The 12,729-nt window shown below is 47.8% G+C and overlaps 1 protein-coding gene across 8 annotated transcripts in view; it reads left to right on the top strand.

Annotated features, from left to right (window-relative positions):
- SLC4A4 (solute carrier family 4 member 4) overlaps positions 1-12,729 on the top strand; it is a 135,270-nt gene that overhangs the window by 49,158 nt on the left and 73,383 nt on the right. For all 8 annotated transcript variants that reach the window (XM_017836766.1, XM_017836762.1, XM_017836764.1 and 5 more), the window contains one exon: positions 11,297-11,476. In XM_017836766.1, the coding sequence (XP_017692255.1) occupies positions 11,297-11,476 (180 nt within the window). The remainder of the gene's footprint in view (positions 1-11,296; positions 11,477-12,729) is intronic.

Here is a 12,729-nt window from a genome sequence, read left to right as displayed (position 1 = left end):
ATGTTGTCGCATGTGCCGGCACACGCTGCCACTGCCCCCAAAGTCCTGTTCGCTGTGTCTTGTACAGGGGCTGTGAGACACCTGAGCTGTTTGCTTTGCTTTCTTCTGGGAATAGAGTTTTGGCAACCCTTGCCTATCACTGCTGCCCTGGGGAGTGCAGGAGTACAGAGGCAGGTGGAGAAGCCAAGTGGAAAAAGCAGCAGAATTTGTACTGAGTGTTCGGTGGACATTTGCCTGGGTTATCCTCTGAGCTCGAGAGGCATAAAGAAAAGGGTTTTCCCTTGAGGGAGAACTTTTTAACAGAGCAAACAATTTCCTCACTTTTTTAGGGAAAGAGTAGACTCCTTTGGAAGTGTGGGTTTTTTCTCTCTGAAAATGTTGTGAAATCTCAAAGGTGAAAGGAATGTAAAGGAGTTTACTTTGGGGTTGTTCCTGGAAAATTCTGAAGCTGATAGGAGTGAATTATTTGCAGCAAATTCTCTTTTTCTCATTTTCTGAGGATCAGTTGACCATGGGCTTGATAAACTAGTGGGGGAGAAGGAAGGGAGCATAATAGGGTAGGACTCTACTGGAAAGGAAAGGATGTCACCTCGCAGCACTATCCTTCTCCTCCTGACTTGAAGATATAATTTATTCTAATTCCTTTATTTGCAAACAAATGCCTGTGGGTTTTAGGTTTAAAATGCTTTGAAAGGTGTAGGGTTACAGGCATGTCATTGTCACCGGTAATGGGCAGGAGAGGATCCAGCAGTAGGAGAGAAAATAATCTCCAAGAAGAGGAGTTAGAACACTTCCAGCAAACCAAGCAAGTCCTTTCCACGAAAAACCTGTTTTCTTGCTCTCTGGGATGAAGTAATCTGTGCTGAGTTGCTATAAATCATCATGTTGTATTTAATGAGGCCATTTGCTGTCTGCGGGGTCGGGTTTGTATTAGCCTTTTGCTGCTGGAATAATTGGCACTTTGGCACAGCAAAACCACTTGAGAGGGGAGAGAGGGAGAATATTTCTCATGTTTTATTGTCTTAAATGTTGCCACATGCTGTTGTGGTGTGTGTTGCCCACGTGTGACACTCCAGGAATATAATGGAAATGGTTATTGGTGACGAGGAGTGTAGGAAGGTCCTTTTGACTGTCTGCAGGGGCTGTGAAAAACTTGTGGTTAATGCAGCAGTGGTGTGTTTATATCCCATGTTCCAATGTGCATATCCTCGTTTGGTTTAGTTGGGCTAAGAGACCAGTTGCATCTCGCTGGGGGAAGGAGGAGAGGAGGTAAAACAAGTATTTCTAATTGCACACGACAGGCCTCTGGAGCTGGAGCTGCTCGGCTGAGCCTGTGGAGAGCCTCGGAGCTGTGTAGCCAGCTAATTCCCTGGAATGAATTGTAGACTCATAGCGCTCTGGCTTGGAAGGGACCTTAAAGATCATGTGATTCCCATCCCCTGCCATAGGCAGGGACACCTTCCACTGGACCAGGTTGCTCCAAGCCCCGTCCAGCCTGGCCTGGAGCGCTTCCGGGGATGGGGCAGCCACAGCTTCTCTGGGCAACCTGTGCCAGGGCCTTCCCACCCTCACAGGGAAGAATTTCTTCCTAATATCTAATCTAACCCTGCCCTCGATCAGTTTAAGATGCAGTGGAAGGGCTAACACGTCAGAGTACAGACCTTTGGCTGACACTTGGTGCAGATGCTTTTAAGTCCCTGCTAGATTCCTGCACTGCCAGTGGAGTGTTTTCAAGGAGGAGAGCATCTGTCTGGAGGCCTGGAGCCGTTAGCTCCAAAGTGCCCTTCATTACTGCCCCACTTTCATGCTGTGGTTTCAACCTGCTGTTCTAAAAGGCTTTCAGGGGCTACATCCTCTGTAGAAGGAGGTAACGGCGAGGGGAATTGTTACCTCCAGCTGTGTGTTATTTTTCTGATAGTTTATACTTTTAGCCTACTTTCATGAGGAAGCAACATACATATCCTGAAGTTGTTTGCCTCTCTTACCTCTTCTTTCCATTCTTCTCCCAAGTATTTTTTTACTATCAATCTTGATTGAATTTCTTAGGAAGGCTCTTCATTCATTTAATTTCACTGAATTTGAGTGGAGAGACTGTTTTCTTTACCCTCTGTGAGGGAAAGGGGAGTTGTAACCTTTATGAGAAGAGAGCTGATGGTGTAGCGATAGAGCAGTCGAACTTGGGGATTCCCTGGCTGCAGGAGTTTGCAGGAGAGAACAGGGAAAACCCTTCAGCAAAGCATTATAAGGTGCCTCGAAACCAAGCTGCCTTTGCTGCTTGTGAGTCGGTTTGATTCCAGACAGGTGAACGCAGAATTTTGAAGTTGTCACCTGGAGCATCCCTCTTTGGCATGTTCTTGGGGAGAAGGGAGGAACATGCCTTGCTTGGTCAGTGATGCCCTCGGGTTGTGCCTGTGGGAGGGAGACAGAAACTCTGAAAGACCACGTCACCCACTGATTTGATTATGTAACACTGCGGGGGAGAGGGAAGGACTTGGCTTTTTAAGGAGGGGGGGAAACGTGCATTTCTGGTCAGGAGGCTCTTGAGACGTTTTCAGCGTGGCACAATTGCCAAGTAAACGTAACGTTAACGGAAACTGTCCACACCTGACAGGAGTGCGGCCCTGGCACTGCTCCCGGGGGGTTTACTGCCTCTCTCAGGTGGCACCTCAGCCTGGTCCTACGCTGGAATGTGTCGCTGTGGTATCGGCTGTTGACATTTGAAAATGGCCCCCCCTACAGCCACTCCCTGCTGCCTGTCTCGGCGGGAGGGCTCCGTGACGGGTTCAGTACACATTAGTTAGGAGGAGCTGCTTTGCTGGAGGTGCCCAGAAACATGACCTGGCGAGACAAGGGGTCTGCCCAGGTCTGGGGCAGAGTGTGGAAGGAAAGCGAGCATTTCCTGGGGGAAATGAGGAAGAGGCACTGCCCTGAGCCAGGCGAGAGAACCCTTCCCATTCATTTAGAGCACTGCACGTTCCTTTCCTTGAAGGTAACGCAGTGCTGCTGTAATGCCACTGCGAGGAGTGCTGGTATGTGTGACATAAACAGATTACTTAATAACCGATTCTGCAAGAGGGGAAAAGTAAAGCTCCACCTTATCCTCTGAGATAAGGTATTCTTGGCTCTCCAAGCGTAACTTCCCCCGGGCTCGCTGCCGCCCTGACTCCGTGGTGGGGTGGAGGATGCTGGGTTTCAAGTCTGACAACTCCACTGCTGCAAAGCCCGAGGAGCACTCCAGCTCCACGTGTAGGAAACAGGGACCAGCACACCTGTCCCACCCTCCAAATGATGGGCAAAGGAAATGTTTCTATAGCATCTCTAAGATACCACTGCTATAAGAGTGAATTCAGGAAAGTATGCTGCTAGTGGAAACTTTCCCTGGATCCTGTTATCATTGTGGGATTTACTGTTGTGCTGCTAGCTCTGCAGCGAGGCTAAACCATGGATTTTGTAACAACATTCCATAACTACTTGTTCCATTTTAGCACTTTCCTCCTCCTTGCTTTCTATTCTTGACCAGGTTGTGTCATTGCACTATGCTGGTAGAAAGCTGTGTGATGCCATAAGCCCAAGATTAGTCCTTGATGGTTGGATCAATGAGGAGAGAGGTTAAAAGGGCAAAAATATCTGTGAACATCTTTACCTTTATTAGCAGTGTGCAGACAGTAGGATAAATGAGCTGTATTTACCCACTTACTTGATTTCTTTTTCTCCTCTCACCCTCAGTCTTTGATCTGTGACTGCAGGCAGACCTCCTCCATTTTCAGAAATAACCACATGATCTGTTTCATATCAGAGTTTTTAATTGCTTCTAAAATAGATATGATTAAAAAATTAATCAGGTAAAATCTGATCACAGAGTGTACTTCATTAATGTTCTTTGGTACCTTTAATTTATGTGTGGAGACAAACGAGGCTCTGTTTTGCTTTGGTAAGGCTGAGTCAGGCTTTGCTCCTGCAAAAGCCAAACGAGGAGGACACAGGCACTGCCTTTTTGCTCTCTTTCCATACAGCAGCTGGCACAACTTCCCTGTGAGGGTGGTGAGGCCCTGGCACAGGTTGCCCAGAGAAGCTGTGGCTGCCCCATCCCTGGCAGTGTCCAGGGCCAGGTTGGATGGGGCTTGGAGCAACTTGGTCTATTGGAAGGTGTCCCTGCCCATGGCAGGGGATTGGAATGAGGTGATCTTGAAGGTCCCTTCCAACCCAAACCATTCTGGAATTCTATGAACTTGGGAATGGCAGGCTCAGGTTGGGACCTAATGCTGCTCCACACAGCTAGTGAAAACAAAATGGGTGGTTTGGATCTTCTTTGAAGCATCGGGATGAAAGATTTCAGATTTTCAGATTTTTTTTTCTCTCCAGCTTTAATTCTCCATGGCACGTTGCAGGAGGCTGCTTATTCTTGGCAATGTCCAGCAGGTCATTGCATGGGGTACCATTCTGGGCACTGCCCTTGTTTGTCCTCTGCTACTAGGAATCAACCTTAGCTCTGGGGTTGCCGGGGTGGGCTGAGGAGGTGTTGATTCCTGCCTGCTCTGTGCTGGGTGAGAAAAGCTACAATCTGAGTTCAGAGGGTGATAAATGGACTTTACACAAGGCAGTGATAAGTTGGCTGTGCAGGCAGGAGAAATGGAGAGGAGCAGCCGCGTCAATAGCTGGCGTGGTGGGTCCGTGGTGAGGGAGAGGTGGTGCTTTCTTTTCAGTGATGATAAGTTTTGTGCCAACACATGCTCAGTGCGAGGTGAAGGAAGGTGTTTCCATACCTTTCTGACAGTGACTGGCTTTTTTCCAACTCCTATCGGTTTAGAATCACAGAATCATTTAACTTGGAAAAGACCAACCATTTAGGAATGGTCATCAGCTCTCTGACCTGGCGGTGAGACTGATTTTGGTGAGGGTCTCACTTGGCGCCTTTCAGCCTTGGATGGGAGCAACTCTCTCACTCAGGATTCAAGTCTAGGCTCATTTGACTGCCTGCTCCCACCTTCCTCTGCCCAACAGCGCTTTTTTAAGGTACAGTAACTCTGGATGTAACAGTTCACATGGAGATTGAAAAGCTGATACAGCCTTTGCTCAGTCATCAGTTGTGAGCCCCAGATGTGCCAATGACCCTTCCCGGATTTTTCTGGGACGTTTAAGATGAAAATGTAACCCAAAATGTGTTGGGGAGATCCAGTCATGTTGCCTGAGCTGGGGCTGGGTAACACAGGAGTGTCCTTCCTTCTCTTAGCTGGAACTGCTGGACCTGAGCTTAACCTGGAAACTAGTGCTAGGGCTGTAGCTTGTAGGCTGGTTCAGGCATCATCCCAGCCTTCCTGGGGTTTCGTCCCTTCCTTTCCTTCGGGTGATGTTCCTAGTCTGGTTGCACAACTTTAATAGAGGCTGAGAGGGGACAAAGGGAACTCAGGGCACTTCCTGAAGGAAGCGTTTGCTGCTGGAGAGATGCTGAGAGCCTTTGTGTTTGCATTCCTTCTTGGTGCCCTGCTGGCACCAGCTTGGCCTTCCGGGAAGCCCAGCTCCGGCCGCCTTCCATGAAACACGTGTTTAATTATGACTGCAGCCTTGGAATCAAGGTTTGTTTGCAGGGGGCTGGTTTGGGGTTTTTCCCAGGGAATGGAGGCAGTGCTTAGATGCCTTAGTCATCATTCTACAGCTCTTTCTTTTCTTCGAGGGGGGTCTAAAATCCTACCTGCATCTGTGAACCTGATAGTGCCAAGTACAGCTTGGTACTCATTTACTCAGCCTTGGTCATTAATGAGATGGAAATACAGAAAACGAGGCCAAGATTTTCAGCCAAAATTGGTTATTTTGGGTGGTCATTTGGAGTGTTTCGGAAGGGGACAGCATTTTAAAGGATGCCAGAAAATCCAAAGGTACCGTGCTTCCAAAGAGCTAAATCCAACAGTCCAGCACAGCTCCTCTCCTCTGCCCTGTTCCCCAAAGCCTTGCGTTTTTAAAGTCTTCTTTGTCTTTCCATGGAAGCCAAGTAGTCCAGGCCAGATTAGATCAGATCACAGCAGGACAGGTTCGGTGGCTTTTGTAACCTCTCACAGCTCCAAAGAAGAGAAAGAAAAGCAGCTTACGGGGTTGTGGGTAAGAGTCTCGCAAGGGCTTACATAAAGCTCAGGGAGAATACCCCCACCACATGTTCATTGTTCTGTCTGAACAATGTCCACTCCTTATTTCACTGCCACCCTCATGACAGACTTTGCTCCTTCTACACAAGCAGAGTTTGTAGGATCTTCAGGCAGTCAGTTGAAGACCTCATTTCATTTTGTTTTCATGTTCTTTTCCTGCTTAGATACCCTTGACTTCGCTTTATGTGAGCTCTGTCTTTAGAGCCATCCTGTTGCTCAGGGCTAACTCCCCTTTTACACATGCTTCACTGGAGCGGCCTCTGGATCTTGTTAGGAATCCAACAGATCCAGTCTGGGTCATCCATCCGCTGTTTGGAACAGAGGAATGCAAGCTTTAGGCAGATGGCTGGGAAGACTTCCCCTCTGTCTAACCACAGTGGTGTTAGGTGGGAACCTTTTGGAGGTCACTTTACATGAAGATGAACCTGACCTTTTGAAGATGTTGAAGTTCTAGAAGTCTGATGTTAACAAAAGAAGAAAAAAAACCCAGTCTCCAGTTCCCATGCTGTCTTCCCCTGCACAGCTCATTCCTTGCCCCTTATAGGGATTTCAGTCAAGGACTGCATGTTAGGATGTGAAGTGCAGTAATGCAAATATATAAAATGATCTTTGGACGAGTTCCCTCTTTGATTAACTGCATCTTCATTGCTGATGCTGGGTCCTCTCTTGAATCTTAGCCATGAATGTGGGGTTCTTTTGTCAGAGCTGGCAGACTTGAAAAGAATCCCTGTTGTTCTAATCTTGTCCCTTCTTCTCTCATTTCTCCATGGCCCAGTAGTTCAGGGTGGTCTCTCCTGAAGCCTCTTTTATATTTTGTCCTTTCCTGCCTTTCTCTCGGGGCAGGCTCCTCTCCTGATGGCATTTATCAGGCTGTGAGGCCCCTACTCAGCCTTATGGTGATTGTTTCTGTTGCCTGATGGATTAACACTGACCCTTTTCCTTGGCAAACTGCCACACGATGGAAGAATCAGTTCATTGCCTACTACTACTGTTTATAGAAGAAGGGATTTGGATCTGATATATCTCCAACTGGTATGTTCAGATTTCCACAAAGTGATCAGTGAATCCTTCTGCTGTTTTCCCTGATCGATGGGTTTTTACTTGCATGGAAAATTGGTCACCTGAATATCAAGATGTTCTGAAAATCCTATGGGGACTAGTGGGTGAGCCTGGGACTGTGCCAGGGCAGCCCATCTAGAGAACTGGTTATGGCTTGGTTTTCCTTGGAGTTTCAGCATCTGTGTCCGTGTGCATTAATGGGGGGTGATGGTCAGGATGTAGGCCCTGCATCTGCTCCTCTGCTGCCACCAGCACCTGTAATTCCTGTTAAAACCAGGTAGAGCTAAGGGCACCGGGCACGTGACGGCGTGGCCTTTTTGTTCTTATTTCTTGAGCTGATTTGATACTAAGCAGGGCTTAGTTTGGGACTTCCTTAGCGCTACTTTTAGTATCTCCCCTTTAAAATGGATCATCCCTCTGATTTATTTGTCCTTCTGGGCCATCAGCTTTTTATGTCATTAATTTCCTTTGACTCTCACACAAAATGAGAAGCACCTTCTGCCGCCATCCCCCGGTTGGAAAAGCAACCTGGCTGCGATCCCGGCAGTGTCCTGGCTAGTGCCATGTCTCTGGAGGCTTGGCAACGTGCCAACACCTTGGCCACAAAGCTGTGCCATCTTCTGCTGACGAAGCATGTGGCGAGCTGTGTCCCCTGCCCCTCTCGTGCGACTCCTCCTGAGCAAAGCCCTTGGTGCAGGTGGCCCAAAGCATCTGTCCCAGAGAGCCTGGGGACAAGGGGGTGCCCACTGTGGGAGGGGCTGCAAGTGGCCAGAGCTGGTGGAGAAGGTTTTTGGCTCTTGTGGACCTGTCATCTGTAACCACGTGAGCCTGTCCCAGGGCTCACCGGGTTTAATGTGACTCTCCCTGTTCTGTGGAAAGGAGACTTGAAAGGAGGAACAAGGGCTGGGTGGAAACTGCTGATGCTCAGCTCATTTTCAGTCCTTTATGCATTTTTAATATTAGATTTTGGTCTTGTTTCCTTCTGAGGTGCCAATGTGAGATTCTTTATGAGCTGGTCTGACCAGGCTCTGAGTCTCAAGAACCCAGTCATGTGGAAGGGATTCCTTCTTAGATGCAGCAGGCAGACTTTATCCTTTGATCCTGTAACTTCTGGCTCCTTTCTCCAAGTGACCAAGTTTTGGTTTTGCTGAGCAAAAGCCATTCCATTGTCACCCTTTTCTTAAAAGAGTTAGTGCTTAAAAATGGAGAGGATGATAAATAAAGTGATCTTTCACAATGGTTTGGGGTTGGAAGGGACCTTAAGGATGCCTAATTCCAACACCCTGCCATGGGCAGGGACACCTTTGACTAGACCAGATTGTTCCAAGCCCCATCCAACCTGGCCTTGATGATGAGGACCAGATATTCCTGCAGGCAGGGAAGGGGAGGGAATGCTGCATTTCACAGAACTTCAGTTGGGTCACACACGAGTGAGTTTTCACCAGTAGAACTGACTCAGGGAGTTTGCTGTGCCCCAACTCCAAATCTGGGTGCTGAATCATGAACTGCTGTCTTCAGCAGCTCTTGATGAAGCAAAAGATGTGGTTTCAACTGAATTTTTCCAGGAGGACCTCCCTGATGCTGACTACTTCTTGCTTGATTAATAATCAGATGCAGTGAGTCTGCTGTGAGCTTGGTGCACAGTAAAGATTCTCCTTGGGCACAAACTTGAAGGGTTTTAGCAGCAGCTGGTGTAAGTCCGAGGAAGCCCCGGCCCACCGCTGTCCCATAGAACAGAACCGGTGCCACTGGGACCTGCAGGTGGGGTTGGAGTGTTGTGAAATACACCCTGGTCAGCCAAAACAGCTCTAAAAGTTAATGAGGTGCACACAGAGGGGAATGGATTCCCTGGGGAGAGCGGGGAGGGCGATGGGAGCAGCCCCTCCGGAGGAACCGTGTTGGGTGTACAAAGCGAAACTGCGGACCTGGATTAGCAGGAGCAGTCCAGCACTCGGCTCCGTGCTTCCCATCGTCCCCAAGCCGTAGGATCCCAGCCCGGTGCCTGTGTGCCACTTTACGTTTCTCAGGCACTGCCTTTTGCAGCCATTGGTTCTCATGGGAAAGGCTGGGCTCCCCCGGTGAGTCGGAAATGTCTCAGGAGCCCAGTGCATTGAGAGTATGTGTCAATTGTTTCCTTCCAGGCGCTTTGGGAAGGGAGCCTAGAAGTTTATCTCAGCGTTTGGAACAATATAAACAGATGCCAAGCACTTAAAGTACACAGAGGAGGAAAATGTCTTGCTTGGCCTCCCTGAACAGACTGGGAGGGGGCAGAGGGGGGACACGGAAAGCAACATTAAATAAGTCTCTGCCTTCAGACCAGGGAAAAGCAGCAAAGTAATGCAGATGTTTGCCTGTGTATAGACAACTGAGTTTCATGTTACCAAAATCTGTACTGCGCACACGTGGTCCAAAGATTAAAGAGATTGTCCAGTTCTGTTGGCAGCATATTAAAGTATTAAGACTACAGGCTTACTATGATGTGTTTCTATTATCAAGCTGACCACAGAATTCAAGTGATTCAGGGGAGGATGTCATTTAATACAAATAACCTTTTGCATCAGGCTTCTGGATACAATCTTGGGTGTGAGAATCCCTTGGGAAGGGCTACCAGTGCCCTGTGTATCCGGGGTCACCCCACCCTCCCGCTCCTGCTTGTGCTCCGATAAGATCTCCCCTCAGCTGTCCCTGTGCACATTTAGGGGCCATCTGCCACGTTAAAGCTGATGTTTCCAGTTGCTGGAAGAGCTTTCTGGGTTTCCTTTGGCACGCAAGAGCTAAATCGGATCTTCAGGTGTCGATCCGAAGGTCTTGCTGCAGATGCCTCTGTGGCTCTGCCTGTTCCCTCTGTGGTGTGATCCCATTCCTCGGAGGTGGCAGTGCCAGCATGCCAGGCTGGAGGCAGCACACACAGGACTGTTCTCCTGTCACTGTTCTGCTGCCTGAGTTTGAACCCCGCTCAGCCCTGCACTTCTGTTTCTTCTATCCCTGGAAGTTTCCAAGGCCAGGTTGGATGGGGCAGGAGTGCAGAAAGCCCAGAAAATAAAACATTTTTATCAAACTCATCAAGATAACAATTGGCAAATGTAGCTGCAGTGCTTTGGTTTGAAATGAGAGTCTCAGTGCGAGGGGAAAGGCATGCTCGGGGTTTACGTGCAGCATATGAAATTTGGCACTCACTGCCTTACTAGTTAATTTTTGTTTTGGAAAGTGAGGAGTACTTAGGAATTGACAGGAACTTCTGTGAGTAGTCCTTCCTCCTCTGCTGTGTTATAACAACACCCTAATGGTACTTAGAACATGGTACCTCTATAATGGCACCTGTATAAAGGTACCTAATGGTACTTTGACACTTCTTATACAATAGGCTGCACAGTCAAGTGATGTAGATTTTGTTGGCCTAAGCTCTTCAATTAAGCTGAATCAGTTGGCACAAGGTAGTTGTTAAGTCCAGCTGATGTATTTGGCAAATCAAATGGAAAAATTAGTGTAGAATGTGTTTGAAGAGCACTCTAGTCAATATTACAAAATGAGTATGATGGCCTTCTGTTTTATATTTAAACGAGTCACAAGGACAAAAATTACCAGAGAGTCTGCACTGGCTTATGCTCTCAGAAATGAAGGTACAAAAAATACTTTTCCAAATGGAAGCTACAGAGGTCCAAGCTCACGTTGGAAGGCAAGAAAAACAGGACTAATTAATGCTAGGCCAGCATAGAAGGATAGTTCACTTGCCTGTTGGAGTGAAACAGGAATAGAACAAGGAGCAATGGGTTCAAACCGAAAGAGAGGAAATTTAGGTTAGATATACGGAAGAAACTTTTCCCTGTGAGGGTGGTGAGGCCCTGGCACAGGTTGCCCAGAGAAGCTGTGTCTGCCTCATCCCTGGAAGTGTCCAAGGCCAGGTTGGACAGGGCTTGGAGCAACCTGGGATAGTGGGAGGTGTCCCGGCCTATGGCAGGGGGTGGGACTGGATGGGCTTTAAGGTCCCTTCCCACTCAAATCAGTCTGGGATTCTATGAAAGGCAGTGTGAACTGTGCTGGCCAGTGATGCCCAAACTGCCCTGGGCTGGCATTAATACTTGTGTGCTTGTGTTCCCCAGGGCACCACACGATTTACATCGGGGTCCACGTGCCGAAGAGCTACAGGAGGAGGAGGCGTCACAGGAGAAGACCTGGGCACAAAGAAAAGAAAGAAAAGGAGAAAATCTCGGAGAACTACTCGGACAAATCAGACGTAGAAAATGCTGATGAGACGAGCAGCAGCATCCTAAAACCACTCAGTAAGTCCTGTTTCAGTTGTCACTCACTACAATGGTCTGTTGTCCGGGGATCTGCTAGTGGAGGAGGAAACTTGATCCATGAAAGCAGTCATCTCATGTTGCACTGTTGGAGAAGTCTTAGCCAGTTGCTGTGGAATGGTTGCTGTGGCTTGGAAAAGGCACAGGCTGGAGCAGACATTTCATCCCTCTGTATCACCTGAGTTGGCTCCTGAGCGAATGCCAGCCAGGAACAGGCCAACTGTTTAAAAGCAATTTGACTCTGTGTGTAAAAAGATAGCAGGCAAGGGCAAAAACTGAGTAGGTGCCTGGGCAGATCTATTGCAGCTTCTGCCCTGGCTCTGGGGCATGCGCCCGCTCTGGAATTCCAGCACCTCTTGCTTTTGGCTTCGTGTGTCACTGACTTGTGGTGCTAATAACTTTTTTCCAACAGTAATTAACCAGTTTAAAGTTGTGCAGACAAAAAGAAGAATGAAATGTAACATTGCTGTATGTTTGAGTCTCTGTAGGGGTTGAATATCTGAATTTTGATAGGCAGGTGAGGTCTGGTTTGCATGCACCGTTACTCTTTTCAGAGAGCAGCACCTGGAAAGGAAGGCAAGTCCTAGAATCTGTTTGCTCTTCCTAGCTCTAGTTCCCTGGTTGTCCCGAGAAAGTTCTCTTGTCAGCACTCAGAAACCAGGAGTTGGTTTTACACCAAAAGACATAATGTCCTGGCTTCATGAATTCGTATATTTTAAGTTTAATTTTTATATTTACGTCTCTGTTGTTCTTTGGCGTGCAGGTGACCCTGCCTGTAGCAATTCCTATTTGGTTTCTGAGTGTATCATACCCTAGGGGATTTGCTTCCACAGGCTAATTGTGCCCATGGTGGAAAGCCCATTTTTCCATCAAGTTTTCATGTTCTGCCATTCGTTTTGTCCATCATTGTTTCTGTGTCATTTGAAGAAGAGTTGATGGTGTTTTTTGTCTCTGTTGTTTCTATGCCTTAGTGTGTTCTCATCTACATTTATATCTGCATGTAAAAATGTGCAGTCTGTCCAGCTCCGTCCATCTGGGAATTTTCCTATCGTCTTTTCCCCTCTGACCTCTTTGCAGTGCAGATTTTTGGAATGTGATCACATAAACAGCACTCAATATTCCAGGTGTCCCACGTAACAGCGTTCATATCCCATCACTGGGACCTTTTCTCTGTTGTTCCCCATCTCACATATCCGGATACTTTTCCAGGTCCTTGCAGGGACTTGCTATTTCTC

This window comes from Lepidothrix coronata, unplaced genomic scaffold (assembly GCF_001604755.1).
Source record: "Lepidothrix coronata isolate B3197 unplaced genomic scaffold, Lepidothrix_coronata-1.0 Scaffold283, whole genome shotgun sequence".
NCBI classification, from domain to species: Eukaryota; Metazoa; Chordata; class Aves; order Passeriformes; family Pipridae; genus Lepidothrix; species Lepidothrix coronata.
Note: the sequence above shows the minus strand (reverse complement) of the source record. Positions and strands in the feature narration are given on the sequence as shown.